The 16,599-nt window shown below is 41.5% G+C and overlaps 1 protein-coding gene across 1 annotated transcript in view; it reads right to left on the bottom strand.

The window, feature by feature from the left end:
• POLD3 (DNA polymerase delta 3, accessory subunit) overlaps positions 1-15,907 on the bottom strand; it is a 51,585-nt gene extending 35,678 nt beyond the window's left edge. The window contains exons 1-3 of the mRNA XM_060605635.3: positions 15,731-15,907; positions 14,377-14,432; positions 3,992-4,094 (exon numbers count right to left, since the gene is read on the bottom strand). Coding sequence (XP_060461618.1) covers positions 3,992-4,094; positions 14,377-14,432; positions 15,731-15,790 — 219 coding nt within the window. The 5' untranslated portion in view covers positions 15,791-15,907. The remainder of the gene's footprint in view (positions 1-3,991; positions 4,095-14,376; positions 14,433-15,730) is intronic.
• Positions 15,908-16,599: the final 692 nt, after the last annotated feature.

Genomic DNA, 16,599 nt, shown 5'->3' with positions numbered 1-16,599 from the left:
TTAAAAATAGGGGCGCCTGGGTGGCTCAGTCGGTTAAGTGTCCGACTTCAGCTCAGGTCATGATCTCGAGGTCTGCGAGTTCAAGCCCCATGTCGGGCTCTGGGCTGATGGCTCAGAGACTGGAGCCTGCTTCCGATTCTGTGCCTCCCTCTCTCTCTGCCCCTCCCCCGTTCATGCTCTGTCTCTGTCTCAAAAATAAATAAACGTTAAAAAAAATAAAAATAAAAATAAAAATAAAAATAAAAATATATACAACAACAACGGAATAGAAGCAGAATCTATTAAAATAATTACCTGTAAGGAAAAGTAGGGAACCTAAAAATTGAAAGTGGAAAAAAATTTGAATTTAACTAGATACTTAATTGGTGGCTTATCCACAGAGAGGAGTTATTGCAAGTGACTCTAAAACACAGGCTGATTGGGGTGCCTGGGTGGCTCAGCTGGTTAAGCATCTGACTCTTGAGTTTGGCTCAGGTCATAATCTCAGTTTGTGAGATCAAGCCCCACCTCGGGCTCTACACTAAAAGTGCAGAGCCTGCTTTGGATTCTCTCTCTCCACCCCTCCCCTGTTCACACACTCTCTCTCTCAAAACAAATAAGCTTTTAATAAAAATAAAAAATAAAAAAATAAAATACTAGCTGATTGTGCATCCCTAGTAAGATATATCCTACAGACAAAAGGAACTGCAAAGAAATCTTAACCTGTTTTTGGTAATCATATTAAAGATAGTTTTGCTTTACTAAAGCAAATATTTTTCAGTATTTTAACATATTTATGAATGTTAGGAACTACCAAAACTCATATAACATAAGAGAAAAAAGCAGTATAAAATCAACTAAATTTTTTTTCAAAAGTGTGATTTTTATAAACTGGGTATATTAGTATGTTTCCATAATGCATTTTCTCCTTAAAAAAACAAAGGTCAGGGTGCCTGGGTGGCTCAGTTGGTTAAGTGTCCAACTTCGGCTCAGGTCATGATCTTGGGTTCGAGACGCACGTTGGGCTCTGTGCTGACAGCTCAGAGCCTGAAGCCTGCTTCAGATTCTGTGTCTCCCTCTCTCTGCCCCTCCCCAACTTGTTCTCTCACTCACTCTCTCAAAAATAAACAAACATTTAAAAAAAAAAAAAAAAAGTCATTCTGAAAAATGTTAGGTTCTGTAAAACTGTACCAAAAAAATTATAGAGCTAATTAGAAAAGCAGCATTAGGAATTAACCACTCAAACTTATGTAACTTTCTAAGTAAGGCCCTACAAACAAAAATGGGTACCTTCAGGAGAAAATATGGACGGCCTAGAGAGTTCAGTGTGGCTAAATGCTGCCTGAGGGGATACTGGCAGTTGAAATGCCAACTTGCTTATGCTAAACAATGCATACCAGGGTAGAGGTCTGATTCAGTGGGTTCCTCTTAGCAGTCCATCGCCTTAACCACTCGGCCACCTCGTCCCACTCAGTGGGTTCCTCTTAAGATGGACACAGGGGTGGGGTGCCTGGGTGGCTCAGTAGGTTAAGCATCTGACTTCAGCTCAGGTCATGATCTCACTCAAAATTTTATGAATATGTCAACATACATATTTTTCTTTCAGATTCTTAAAGGAATCAGTGATCAAAAAAAAAAGAATAAAAACCACTGCTTTAAAGGAACACAAGGGGTGACTGAGTGGCACAGTCGGTTAAACATCCGACTTCAGCTCAGGTCATGATCTCATGGTCTGTGAGTTTGAGCCCTTCATTGGTGTCTGTGCTGACAGCTCAGAGGCTGGAGCCTGTTTCCGATTCTGTGTCTCCCTCTCTTTCTGCCCCTCCCCTGCTCACACTCTGTCTCTCTCTCACAAATAAATAAACATTAAAATAGTAATAATAAAAAAAAGGAACACAATTATTCTAAGGTAAAGAACTGGTAAGACTAGGGGCACCTGGGTGGCTCAGTCAGTTGAGTATCCGACTCTTTGGCTTACATCATGATCCCAGGGTCATGGGATCTAGCCCCATGTTGGGCTCCGTGCTGGGCATGGAGCCTGCTTAAGATTCTCTCTGCCCTTCTCCCCTGCTCATGCTCCCTAAAATAAATAAATAAATAAATAAATAAATAAATAAAATTGACATGACTAGATTGAAGGCAACAACTAATTAAAGAAAGAGAGGGGGGCAGGGTGCCTGGGTGGCTCAGTCAGTTGAGTGTCTGACTTTGGCTCAGGTCATATTCTTGCAATTCGTGGGTTTGAGCCCCACATCAGACTCTGTGCTGACACCTCAGAGGCTGGAGCCTGCTTCAGATTCTGTGTGCCCCTCCCCTGCTTGCACTCTGTCTCTGTCTCTCTCTCAAAAAATAAACATTTAAAAAAATAATAAATAAATAAAAGGGCTTTGCCTTATAGAAAAAACAAAAGAAAAGAAAGAGGGGGGGTTAGTTAAACCTAGAAAAAAAGGAAAGAAGACATTCAGATGCAAACTTGGGCAGTATTCACTCTAAAGCTATATGTGGAAAGGATTCTGGTGGCAGGTTTATTTCTGAAAGCAAATAAATCAGGTCTGCTTAATTTTGTGTTTCTGATATATAATGGCATCTGATTCTGTTTACACTTATAAATACCTTGTTATCACCTGGCTTGCCAAATAGCTTACCAATGAGGAAAGAATATGCTGGTCACAGAATATAAGGATCTGATCCCACAGCAGTTGTTTCTCCTTATAAATTACTAAATTGCCAATCTAGTTTTAATGTTTGTTTATTTTTGACAGAGAGAGAGAGAGAGAGAGAGAGAGAGAGAGAGAGAGAGCGAGAGCAAGCGAGCATGAGTTGGGGAGAGGCAGAGAGAGAGGGAGACACAGAATTCGAAGCAGGCTCCAGGCTCCGAGCTGTCAGTACAGAGCCCAACACGGGGCTTGAACTCACAGACCGTGAGATCATGACCTAAGCCAAAGTCGGATGTTCAACCGACTGAGCCACCTAGGCGCCCCAAGTTTTAAATTTCACATGCTTGGGACTCTTGCTACAAGATGACCCCAGTCAATATATTGATAAATCAGGCTTTTCTGAGCGGAGGGCTCTAAGGGAAAGTCAAAAGAAAGAGAAAAACTCATACATTAGTGGATATCTGAGCAGGAAATCTAATCCTTGGGCTAAGTTCTATGGAGCTGATGGTGGTGGTGGTGGAAGCAAAAGAACTTTCAGATTAGAGATTTGGGGAAGTGAGAACAGAAAAGGTGTCCCTTACTTTTGGGAGGAAGACAGAGAGGAGAAATTATCAAAGTTCCCAAGGATCAGTCTAGTGAAGAAGAAGGAACGAGTTATCTCAGCAGAGCTTCTGATGCCCTCATCCAGGCATGACAGTAATAGAATGATCCTTGAGCCCTCAAGAGGGACAGGGAAGTAGCTAAGAGAAGTCAGCAGACCTGAAAAAGCTTTGTGCTCTGGATGATAAAAACACAGCAGTAACCTGTGCTGATGAATGACCAGATACCAGATGGGACTATAAATAGATACAGAAGAATAAAGGTGTTCCTGGCCTATGCTTCTGCACTGCATTAGCTCAGTCCCCTACTAACACCTCTGTCCCTCAGCCACTCAGACATAAGCCTACCAAGATGAAATTTTTCAAAATTTTAAATTGAAATCAAACTCAGTTTAAAAATAAATAAAATTGGACTTTCTGAACACCCAAGTTGTGGCTGGACATCTGAACAGGATGAAAATTAACCATCACTGTCCCCAGTATACTTTGAAGAGGAAGAAAAGAATAACAGAGCAGTCTTCTAATCTTGTTGCCTAGGAAAACTGAATAATCATGATACTCTCTCTGCATCACAGCCAAGATATTACCCAAACTTAGAGTTTTAGGTTCAGTCTAAAAATCCAAAATAATCAGCATCTTGAAGTTTCCCTTTAAAATTTCCTTAATACTGAATCCTACTGTTTTCCCTTGTGTTATGTTATGTAACATGGTTTATAACTCAAACATACTCCAGCTCATAAGATTCTGACAACTTACAGAATGTCCATTCTGAATGAGACTGCCAGACACTAAATAGGTGACATGCAGTTGGGCTCCTGAATTCTCCTTTCGCTTCCTTTCAACATAATCATACAGCATCCTGTTCCAAACAAAAGGCACCAGTCATTATTAAGTTTTTACCCCATCAACTCTTAATTCATGACTTAAAATATATAAAATCTGACGGTCCATCAAATTTTTACAGAATATTTTGATCCATCCCATAGACAGAGAGTTAAAAAAAAATGGACTTTAAACAGGACATACAGGTTTGGGTCAACTTGTATGGAGTTGGCACAGTAACAACAACACACAGTGGATACAACAATGAATCAAGAAAAAGTTCAGTCACTAACTATCCTGGATAAGTTAATTTTTCTAGGCCTCTTAACCCTAAGATATAAAACGAGGGGAATCAGTGACTCTTAGCCTGGGATTCTTGTGGCCATCTCTAACCCTCCACTCCCTAAACTGAAAGCAAGATACACATGTGTTTTTGGAAGGAGACAGTTCAGGGTTAATAGATTCTCAAAGGAATTACTCTAAAACAGTAAGAACCACTATGTAGATGATCATAAGTGTCTCATTCTGAAATTCAAATTTTATGTTCGCTCAGACGCAATGCTGTTTCAGAACTGCAGAATGTAACAGCTTACTCACACTGCCCAGTATTCAGAATATTCATCAACCTGAAATTGACACTCAATGTAGAAATAAAATCGCTTTTAATGTTTTTTAATTTTTTTAATGTTTATTTATTTTTTAGAGAGACACAGAGCATGAATGGGGGAGGGGAAGAGAGAAAGCGAGACACAGAATCCTAAGCAGGCTGCAGGCTCTGAGCTGTCAGCACAGAGACTGGTTCGGGGCTCAAACTCACGAACCGTGAAATCATGGCCTGAATTGAAGTCAGATGCTTAACAAACTGAGCCACCCAGACGCCCCAATGTTGCTTTTAGTAGTATCCCTAAACTAATTTTTATGTTTATTCCCAGCAAGTATCCGAAGTTGACTCCCCCTAACTTAGTTTAACAAAATAATTTAACAAAAACAACAATAGAGGCATAGCATTTGTGTCTTTTATTTTAAGAAACATTTACTGTGCCTCTGATATGTCACACTTCTGCCAAAGACAGCTAAATACTCAAAAATTCCAAGGGAAACTCAACCTATACTGTTGACCACTCTTCTTGAAGCATCTGCTCTCTTAGCTTCCATGATCCCATGTCCCATTGAGTCTCCTGCTACCCCTTTAACTGCCTCTGCCCCATTTCCTGCACAGACTTGACCACCTCCTCCTATTCCATGCTGCTGGAGTTCTGTTGTCAGCTATCTTTTCCCTCTAAAAATTAGAGTGACCAATGATCTGGGTGTGCCTGGATCTGAGGGGTTTCCTGAGACATGAACTTTTAGTGTTAAAACAGACAGACAGTCCTGGGCACACCAGGATGGTTGGTCACCTAACTACATATTCTCATTTTGGTCTATTTCATTCACCCCCATGGTTTCATTTATTCCTAACAACATCATCCACTCAAACCACCCAAACCAGAAATCTGGAATCATCATCCTTCACTTCTCCCGGTCTAGTGAGTTACCAGATCTCATTAGGTCTTCCTCCTAAGTAATTCTTGACTCTAGGCCCCAAATCTCTTAACTGGACTATTTCAAGTGTTAATTCTGCCCTGCCCCTTTCCCATTCACTATCCACAAGGCCACCATGGTGAAGCTTTAAAAATGCAAATCATCTGGTCAACAAAATTTTACTTTATGTTCTATTTCTAGAGTATAGAGCAGTGAACAGAGGAGTCCAAATCCCTACCCTTACGCTGTAGAAAAGAAAGACAAACAATAAACTAACAAGTAAATATATGTCAGGCAGTAGTGAATCTATGAAAGAAAAAAAATAAAGGTAAGGAGAATATAACTAGCCTGAGAAGTTCTGTGATTTTATATAAGATGATTAGGGAAGACCTCATAGCAGAAACCTTCGTGAAAGTAAGGGAGCCACCAATGTGGATATCTTGGGGAAAAATGTTCCAGGCAGACAGACTAAAAATGTAAAGGCTCTGAGGCAAGAATATAAGTAAGCAAAGTTCAAGAACAGAAAAGAGGCAAGTGTGGAGGAAGAAGAGTGGTGCCAGACTTGCAGGGCTTTATGACCCTACGTAGGACTTTAAGCACGGAAGTCATTAGAAGCTTTAGAACAGAAATAACAGGATCTCACCTTTTAGAAGGATTCCTCACTGCTGTGTGGAGAATATACTGTTGAGGGGAAAGGGAGGAAGCAGAGAGACTAGTGAGGAGGCTACTGCAGTAATCCCGGCTAGAGGTGATGGTGGGCTCAGACCAGGACGTTAGCAATGGAGGTAGTGATTAATGGGTGAATTCTGGGTACATTTTAAAGGAAGAAACAACAGAATTTGCTGGTGGATTGACTGTGGGGTATGAGAGAAAGGAGTCAAAGATGATTGGACTAAGCAGCTCAAAGAATGAAGTTGTCATTCACTGAGATGGGGAAAAACAGGTGTTGGGGGAGAAATTAGGAGCTGGGTTTAGAGGCATGTTAAATCTGAAATGCCTATTAGTCAATAAGTGATGTTGAAAGGTAATTGGATACTCCTGTCTGAAATCTTACTCCTTGTTCCAAAGTTCTCAGTCTTTTCCTAGCCCCTAAGGATTGACTCCAACACTCTAGCAATGACAGGTAAGACCCTTCTTGTTCTGGCCCCTGTATCTCTCACCATTCTCCCACACTCACTATTTTCAACCTTAGGAAACATTCTGCAGTTCCCCCTTGCTCTTTGGTATGCCCTCCCTCTGCCTAGAATGCTCTTCTCAGACCTCATCTACCTAACTCCTCATCAAGACAGCAGCTCAGGGGCGCCTGGGTGGCTCAGTTGGTTGAGCGGCCAACTTCGGCTCAGGTCACGATCTCGCGGTCCGTGAGTTCGAGCCCCGCGTCGGGCTCTGTGTTGACAGCTCGGAGCCTGGAGCCTGTTTCGGATTCTGTGTCTCCCTCTCTCTGACCCTCCCCCGTTCATGCTCTGTCTCTCTCTGTCTCAAAAATAAACGTTAAAAAAAAAAAAATTAAAAAAAAAAAAAAAGACAGCAGCTCAGTTATCATCTCCTGTATGAAGCCTTCCCTAATACCACCTAGGCTAGCAGGGTATCCCTGCCTTCTAAGTTCTAACAGAACCTATGCCATACCTATTAGAGCACTTATCACACTATATTCTAACTACTTCATTATATATCTGCCATCCCCACTAGACTATAAGCTCCCCGAGGACAAAAATGTGCCCTATTCAGGGGTGCCTGGGTGGCTCAGTCAGTCAAGTGTCTGACTCTTGATGTCGGCTCAGATCAAGATCTCACAGTTCGTGAAATCGAGCCCCAAGTTGGGCTTTGTGCTGACAGCATGGATTCTCTCCCCTTCTCTCTCTGCCTGTCTCCCACTCACACTGTCTCTGTCTCTCTCAAAATAAAAGAAATAAACTTTAAAAAAAATTAAAGAATAATTTCCAGGGGCACCTGGCTGGCTCAGTCACTAGAGCATGTGACTCTTGATCTTGGGGTTGTAAGTTTGAGCCCCAAGTTGGATATAGAGATTACTTAAAAATAAAATCTTTACAAATACAATAATTTCTGCATATCTTTTAAGTCTCTAAGATATGTTTATCTAACTGTATTACACCAAACATTTTACCTTTACTGACAAAATATGCAAAATATTCTTAAATATCCACGATACACTTCCCTACACATGATTAACTATACTTTCCCATTTTAATTTTCCCTAGAATGAATACAGTATATAGTCTATAATGCCTTCCCAAATCTATTTTAATTATTTTTTTTAAATTTAAAACCACTTTTTTCAATGTTTATTTTTGAGAGAGACAGACAGAGCATGAGTGGGGGAGGAGCAGAGCGAGAGGGAGACACAGAATCCAAAGCAGGGTCCAGGCTCTGAGCTGTCAGCACAGAGCCCGATGCGGGGCTCGGACCCACGAACTGTGAGATCATGACCTGAGCTGAAGTTAGACACTTAACTGACTGAGCCACCCAGGTGCCCCTCAAACCTATTTTTATTCTTTACAGCACTTTTACAACTTGAAATTATCTTGTTGTTTTGGTTTTTTTTAATTTGAGAGACAGAGAATCTTAAGCAGGTTCCATGCTCAGCACAGACACCAACATAGGGCTTGAATCCACAACCCTGAGCCAATCATGACTTGAGCTGAAATCAAGAATCAGATGCTCAACCGACTGAGCTACGCAGGTGTCCCCGAAATTATCTTGTTTAAAATCAATGATGAGAAAGAGCTAATCTGTTAGGTTTACGGTTTTATGACACAGCCTAAAATAATGCTAACAATAAGAAATGAAAAAAATACTCCTTTAAGAAATCCGGGGCACCTGGGCAACTCAGTAGGTTAAGCATCCGACTTCAGCTCAGGTCATGATCTCACAGTTCGTGGGTTCCAGGCCTGAGGTAGGCTCTGTGCTGACGGCTCAGAGCCTGGAGCCTGCTTCCGTTTCTGTGTCTTCCTCTCTCTCTGCCCCTCCCCCACTCGTGCTCTGTCTGAGATGAATAAACATCTAAAAAAATTTTTAACAAATCCAAGCAAATCAATAACATCCACGCCTAGTCACTGCCCTTAGTACCACAAATGATACTTTTTAAAAATATTTTATTCATTTTTGAGAGAGAGAGTGAGCACACACACCAAGCAGGGGAGCGGCAGATAGAGGGGGACCAGAGAGAGGATCCAAAGTGGGCTCTGAGCTGTCAGCAAAAAGCCCAATGCAGGGCTAGAACTCACAAACTGTGAGATCATGACCTGAGCGGCAGTCAGATGCTTAACCAACTGAGCCACACAGGGGCCCCTCGCCAATACTTAAAATGCTTCCCCTATAGATAAAATTTTAAAATATGACAGGACACTTAAGTCTCAATTTTTTCAACTGTTATAAGAGGTTGATAACACCCATCACATTGGACTGTGACAACATTATGTGAGATAAATGTATGTGAAAATATCTACCGTAGTGCTTAATACTCACTCAACAAATATTTATTGGCACATATTATGAGCCAGACGCTGAAGAGATGATTGTGGCATCCTATATTTTCCAAAGATGGCTACAACAACATCTCCCACCCCACATGTTCTTCTACACCCTCCCATAGAGAGGTGGAGTCCATCCCCATGCCTTGAATATGAGGGCTAGTGATTCATTTTAACCCAAAGAATAAAGCACACATGACACTGCCTGACTTCTGAGGTTAGTTGGAAAAGGCAATCAGCTTTTGCCTTGTGCTGGAACACTAGCTTTTGGAGTCCTGAGCTGCTATGTAAGAAGCCCAACCACCTGGGCATGCCTGGGTGGCTCAATCCGTTAAGTGCCTGACTTCAGCTCACAACATGATCTCATGGTTTGGGAGTTTGCGCCTAGCACCGGACTCTGTGCTGACAGCTCAGAGTCCGGAGCCTGCTTTGGATTCTGTGTCTCCTCTATCTCTGCTCCTTCCTTGCTCATTCTCTCTCTCCTCTCCCCCTCTCCCTGTCCCCCACTCCACTCCTTCCCTCTCTGTCTCTCAAAAATGAACGTTAAAAAAATTTTTTTTAATTAAAAAAAAAAAAGAAGTCCAGCCACCTGGAGACACTATGCTCTGAGGAAGCCCAGCCCACATAGAAAGACACATGCAATGTCTGATCAACAGCCCCAGCTGAAGTCCCAGCAGATGGCCAACATCAACTGCCACACGTGCATAAAGATGCCCACACATGATAAGGCCCCCACCACTGAGGCTTCCAAGCTGAAACACCAAATGTGATGGAGCAGAGATAAACCATTCTGTGTCCTGCCCAAATTCTAAGCCAAAAGAATCTATGAACATAATAAAATGGTTGTTTCAAGCTGCTAAATTTTGGGATAATTTGTTATACAGCAATAGTAATTGGAAAAGTGATCAACGTGGTAAACAAGTTCTCTACCTTCATGGAGTTCATATGATAGTTGGGGCGAGCACCCTAGAAAATGTCAGATAGTAATAAGAATTGTAAAATTCTGGATCAACTGGACATTCACATGCAAACAAATGAAATTAGACCCTTTCCTTACACCATATACAAAATGATTCCTGGAAGAAAAAGTGCCTATTTACACATTTTAGTGCTTCATTTAAAATTAGCTTGAGCTGGGGCACCTGGGTGGCTCAGCTGGTTAAGCATTTGACTCTTGATTTTGGCTCAGGTCATGACCTCACAGTTCATGAGATCGAGCCCCACGTTGGGCTCCAAGCTGACAGCGTGGAGGCTGCTTGGGATTCTCTCTCTCAAAATAAATAAATAAACATTTTTAAAAAAAGGAATTTAAAATTAGCTTGAGCCAACACCTAATTTGAAAACTACAGTGTATTCGTATTATGAGGACTGAAGCATTTTTAATATGTTAACAAGCATATGTAGAAACCTTGAATATGTGATAATTATTGATGTAAGAGCTAAAATTACAAAACTCTTAGAATACAACATAGAAGTAAATCTTCATGACCTTGGGTTGGGCAAAAAGCACAAGCAATAAAAGATAAAAAAAAAAAAAAAAAAAAGGGTGTTTGGCTGGCTCAGTCAGTAGAACATGGGACTTCTTAAGGGGGAGGCGGGGGGGGGGTCATGAGTTCAAGGCCCACGTTGGGCACAGAACTTTAAAGTAATATTTTTAGGGGCGCCTGGGTGGCGCAGTCGGTTAAGCGTCCGACTTCAGCCAGGTCACGATCTCGCGGTCCGTGAGTTCGAGCCCCGCGTCAGGCTCGGAGCCTGGAGCCTGTTTCCGATTCTGTGTCTCCCTCTCTCTCTGCCCCTCCCCCGTTCATGCTCTGTCTCTCTCTGTCCCAAAAATAAATAAAAAACGTTGAAAAAAAAAAAAAATTTAAAAAAAAGTAATATTTTTAAAAAGATAAAATAAATTGGGCTTCATCAACAACAAAAACTTCTGTGCTTCTAAAAGTACCATCAAAAAAGTGCAAAGACTGCCCACAAAATGAGAGAAAATTTTTGCAAGTCATATATCTGATCAGGGTCTTGTATCCAGAATATATAAAATAATCTTCATAACTCAAAGATTAGAAAACAACCCAGTGAAAAAATGGGGAAAGGATCTTTCTCCTAAGAAGATGCACAAATGGCTAATAAGCACGCAAGAAGATGATCAACATTATTAGTTATTATGGAAATGCAAATCAAACCATGATAATGCCACTTCACACACCCTAGGATGGCTAAAACAAAAAAGACAAATGATAAAAAGAGTTGGCAAGAATGTAGAGAAATTGGGAACTCCCATACCTTGCTGGTGGGATTTTAAATTAGTGTAGCCACTTTAAAAAACAGCTTGTCAGTTCCTCAAAATGTTACACATGACCCAGAAATAGGTATATATATCCAAAAAAACTGAATACACATGTCCACACAAAAATCTGTACACAAATGTTCATAGTAGCATTATTCATAATACTCAAAATATGGAAACAACCCAAATGTCCATCAATTGACGATGACAGATAAAATGTATTATTTAAGTATGTTATGGGTTGGGGCACCTGGGTGGCTCAGTCGGTTAAGAATCTGACTCTTGATTTCGACTCAGGTCATGTGACCCTAGGGTCGTGGGATCAAGTCCCCACATCAGGCTCTGCACTGAGCATGGAGCCTGCTTGAGAGTGTCTCTGTCTCTCCATCTCTCTCTCTCTCTCTCCCTCTGCCCCTCTTCACAGCTCTCAAGCTCATTCTCTCTAAAAATTAAAAAAAAATTTTTTTCAATATTATGGGTTGAATTGTGTCCCCCCTCACCCAAAAAAAGGTATGTTGAAGTCCTAACTACCAGTACCTCAGAATGTGACCTTCTTTGGAAAGAGGATCTTTACAGATGTAATTAGTTAAGATGAGGTCATACTGGAGTAGGGTGGGCTCCCAATTCAGTATGACTGGTATCCTTATACAATGGCCATGTGAAGACATAAACACACAAGAAGTATGCCATGTGACAACAAAGGCAAACACTGGGGTTATGGAGCTATAAGCTAAAGAATGCCAAAGACTGCCAGCAAACCGCCAGAATCTAGGAAGGAATGAAGGATTCTTTACAGATTTCAGAGAGAGCATCTGCTGACACCTTAATTTTGGACTTTTAGCTTCTGCAAGAGAAATTTCTGTTGTTTTAAGCCACCTAGTTCGTAGCATTCTGTTATGTCAGCCTTAGGAAACTAACTTGCCATATAATGAAATATTATTCAGCCCTAAGAAGGACTTAACTAGTGATACATGCAGGGACAAACCTTGAAAACATGGTGCTAAGTGAAAGAAACCAGACACACAAGAATACATATTACAGGATTCCATTCATACGAAATTACCAGAATAAGTAAATCTATAGACAGAGAGTATATTAGTGGTTGCCTAATACTGGGAAGAAGAGGGTGGGGGGATGAGAAAGGAGTGGAGAGGAAGTGGTAAGTGACTGCTAATGGATACAGGGTTTCTTTTTAGGGTGATGAAAATGTTTTAAAATTAATTATAGTGATGGCTGTATAACTTTGTGAATATACTAAAACCTACCGAGTTGTACATTTTCAATGGGTGAATTACATGGTATGTGAATTATATCTCAATAAAGCATATCTCTTTATATCTCTTTCTTCTTTTGAAGAAAAGAACTAACAGATTGATACGACAGGAAGTTAGGAAAGGGTGGGGATACCTGAAATAGAGCATTATAAAGGGTTGTTGCAAAAAGTAACATGTGACATTTGAGCTACAACTTGAAGGATGAGGACAGCTGGGAGAAGAGCATTCCAGATAGAAGGAATGGTGCAAATGTCCAAAGGTGGAAATGAGCCCAGCATATTTGAGGAACAAGTGAGGTAGACAGTAGCATGGGATGAAGTTGTTTGAGAGACAGGGGCTAAACAGTATGCTGATTCTATAAAAATTACAGATCATCAAGGTAACTACAATAAAATGGCAGGCAACTTTATTTCATCCCCAGCTCTCAATATGCACCTTTAAGCCCCAACAGGCTTATATCGTAATAGTTATTTCATAAACATCTGTAGCCATAACAATTACTCTTATATATGTCCATTCTCAAAGTTACCTGAAACTCTTGGGTTTGGGCCTGACTAGCATTAGCAACAGAAATCTCAGAGAGTCAAAATCAATCCAAATCAATCCCTAGGCCAAGAGTTTCAGGTCCTGGAGGCATAAAAATCACAGTCAAAACCAGATTCTAGATCTGTCCAACAGCAGCGCACATAAAGCCAAACTGACCCATTCTATATATCAGGAATTTTCTAAGACTCATGGAATATTCCCTAACTCAAAGAAAGCTTCTATGACTCAAAGAATGGGGAAAAAAATCAGACCATCTTTAGGAATAAACTGAACTAAATGGGCATTTAATTCAATATACGTTTTCTCAGCCTTTTCACCAATTCGTCCCCTTGGGACAGAGACAACATTTTCAAGTTAAGAAATTTTGAAGTTAATTCAAAACCTTGCCTTTTCCCTTTTGGCCTCAAGTTGGACTACAAGTTTCAGCAAGCAAAGGTGATACAGCAAAATTCAAGGACAATGCCCTGTGCCATCCTGAACACTCCCTTTTTACTGTCACTTAAATAGTTCTCCCCAGGCTTATATTGTTACACAGCCTGTATCAAACACCTGTTGACCTCATTGTGAAAGTACTTCAGTAACAGCCAGATGTGGGCCTAAGGAACGCGTGTGAAATGTAACAAAGATATAACAGGCATATAAATTTGAGACATAAACAGAATTGGCTAGCCCATTTAATAAATTTGAAATGACAAAGTGATGTTCATCAGAAGCCAAGACTACAAAAAAATCCAGTAAATGTATCACCACACATTTGTATATAAGTAGGTAAGTCCACCTATCTCCTAAATAATGGGCAAAATTAGTAAAAAGTATAAAAAATAGTTCTCTTTCCCATTTTCCAGGGGAAGAAAAAATTACCTCAAGGCTAACTGTAAAGCTAAAAACAAAGCAAAACAGGGGCACCTGGGTGGCTCAGTCGGCTAGGCAGGTTAGGCATCCGACTTCGGCTCAGGTCATGATCTCATGGTTCATGAGTTTGAGCTCCGTGTCAGGCTCTGTGCTAACAGCTGAGTCTGGAGCCTGCTTTTGGGTTCTGTGTCTCCTTCTCTCTCTGCCCCTCCCCCGCTCATGCTCACTTGCATGAATGCTCTCTCTCTCAAAAACAAACATTAAAAAAAATTTTTTAAATAAAATAAAAGTGAAGCAAAACAAACAAAACAAAAAATTCCAAAGTGAATAGAATTAGTAAATTGGACTTACTGTTTAGCCTGGTTAACATGAACTCCTAGTGTATAGCTCAGCCATTTGTATGTCACCTACAAGAAGAAATTTTTTTTAACATTTTATTAGATAACTCCAGAGTGCAAGTCAGTCACAAGGGCTCCTAGAGATTCCTACTCTTTGATGATTATGCCTTATAAATTACAGTAGCTGCCACCCTAGTTTTGGCAAGAACGATCCATCTGGGCAGGTAGGACTGAGATATTTATCTTACAAATATTAAAAAGTTTGTTTCACAGGCTAATTAATGCAAGAGTCTAAAAAGAAGGGCTGAATATACAAAGAAAAAGCTCTCATTTTCCTTACATTGTTTTACTAGTGCCCTTTATTCACATTCCATCCTTTTGTGTGGCCGCCACTGATAAATATCTAAAACTCATCCAGGAGCTAGATTACTTTGAAGTGTATACCGTAAACTTCTAAGGAAAGTTGCAGCCATACAAACGTTAACAGGCACAGATGGTGTAGGGGTAGGAATGAAAAAAGTGGATGAATACTGTATCTGGGGTTAGACTGGAAACTACAGGCATTAAGCCTTGTTTTTCCTTCCACCCTTCCTCGAACTTCCCGTCATTTGTCACTTCCTTGTATGCTCCTCACCTCTCAAAGTCTTCAATTCTAAATGCTGAGTTTCCAATAATTAAGACATAGACGAAAGCAATAGCAAAAGAGACAGACGTAGGTTGGAAAACTGCCTATCCCTTACTAACTACCAAGAAGTTATTTGGCTCGTCTGCTTCAACTTCCTTTTTTTAGGGTTACTTCCACCGCCCTTTGGGTGGGTCCTGTAAAGATCAAATGCAGTCATGTATATCCCAAGCTCACAGTAGGCACTCAATTATCACGGTTTGCAAAGTCCATTCACATTCATCGGCTCACTTGATCTTTTACTCAAACCCTATGAAGTATTAATACCAAATTTCCTAGAGGAGGAAATCGACTGTTGAAAGGCTAAACAATTCGTCACCTAACCCAATTAAGGCACAATTTCCTCAACAGTAAACTTGGGACTTTAAACGCCAGCCACCTTATCAGACAGGTGAAGAAACGCCTTACAATTATTATCTACCAGTGCCCCTCCCTCCGCGCCTGTCCTCTAAGCCCTGGCTCCTAGCAAAGTCCCCAACACGCCCACCCAAGGGACGCGGACTTGCGCGCGGCAGAGAAATTCCCCTGCGAGTCCTCGCTCGCCCAGGGGCACGAGGCGTGGGGACTTGTCTCCCCTCCGCCAGTCCCCACCAGGCCACGCGCAGAGGGGTCAAGGCCCCCAGCAACCCTGGCCTGGCCCAAGACTCCAATCGCATGCCCACATTCCCCAGTCCTAGCTCCTCACGATCTTGTTCTGGTCCGTGACGAACTCGTCTATATTTTCCAGATAAAGCTGGTCCGCCATGGTGCTGCGGCACTGAGCCCCGCCGCCACAACCGCAGCTCCCGCCGGCGGGAAACGTCTTTCCACCCTCCCAGGTCCCGGGTCGTTTCCCACAGCAACGAATCCGACGCGCTACGGCGGCCGCCCGAGGGTCAAACTAGTCTCCGAGACGGCGCAGGCTCAAGTAGGCGGAGCTAGTAAGTTGGAGCAGGCGGAAGTGTAGAGCTGAGAGCGTGCGCGTGAGGTGGAAGGGCTGTTCTTGGAGCTGTGCTTTCAAATCTCCCATCTGCAGTTTAATGACTAACCCAGGGCAAAATACCTCACCTCTGGGAATCACAGCCTTTCCACTTTGTAAATTGATAAAATAATCCTTGCCTTTTCAAACCTTTATTCAACAGATACTTATCAAGTACCTATTCCAGGCACTTCTTAGGCACTGAGGACACAGGAGTGAATGATAAAGACAGAAATAAACCAGTAATTTTAGTAGAATGATGCCAGCTGGGATAAAGTACTGCTGATTATAATCCCTCAAAATTGAGAAATTAGAGATTTCAAGAAGGGATGGGAAGAGAAATGTTTCAGAAAGAGGCAGGAACATTTGCTGGGAAGAAAAAAAGAGTTTGTTGCAGCTGGAATGTTGGGAGAAGAGGGCAATGAGGAGAGATGAGACTTGGGAAAAGGCAAATCATGCTGCACGTACAAGGCTATGTGAAGGGGCACATGAACTTGATTCTCAGGAAAAGGTTTCAGGTTGGGAGATTTCAACTAAAATTTCTCCTTACATCAGCTAAAGAACCCTTAATAACTGACTTCCACATAAGCCAGTGT

The sequence above is a fragment of the Panthera onca genome, chromosome D1, assembly GCF_046562875.1.
Source record: "Panthera onca isolate mPanOnc1 chromosome D1, mPanOnc1 haplotype 2, whole genome shotgun sequence".
NCBI lineage: Eukaryota > Metazoa > Chordata > Mammalia > Carnivora > Felidae > Panthera > Panthera onca.
The sequence above is the reverse complement of the archived record's forward strand: the minus strand, read 5'-3'. Positions and strand labels throughout refer to the sequence as shown.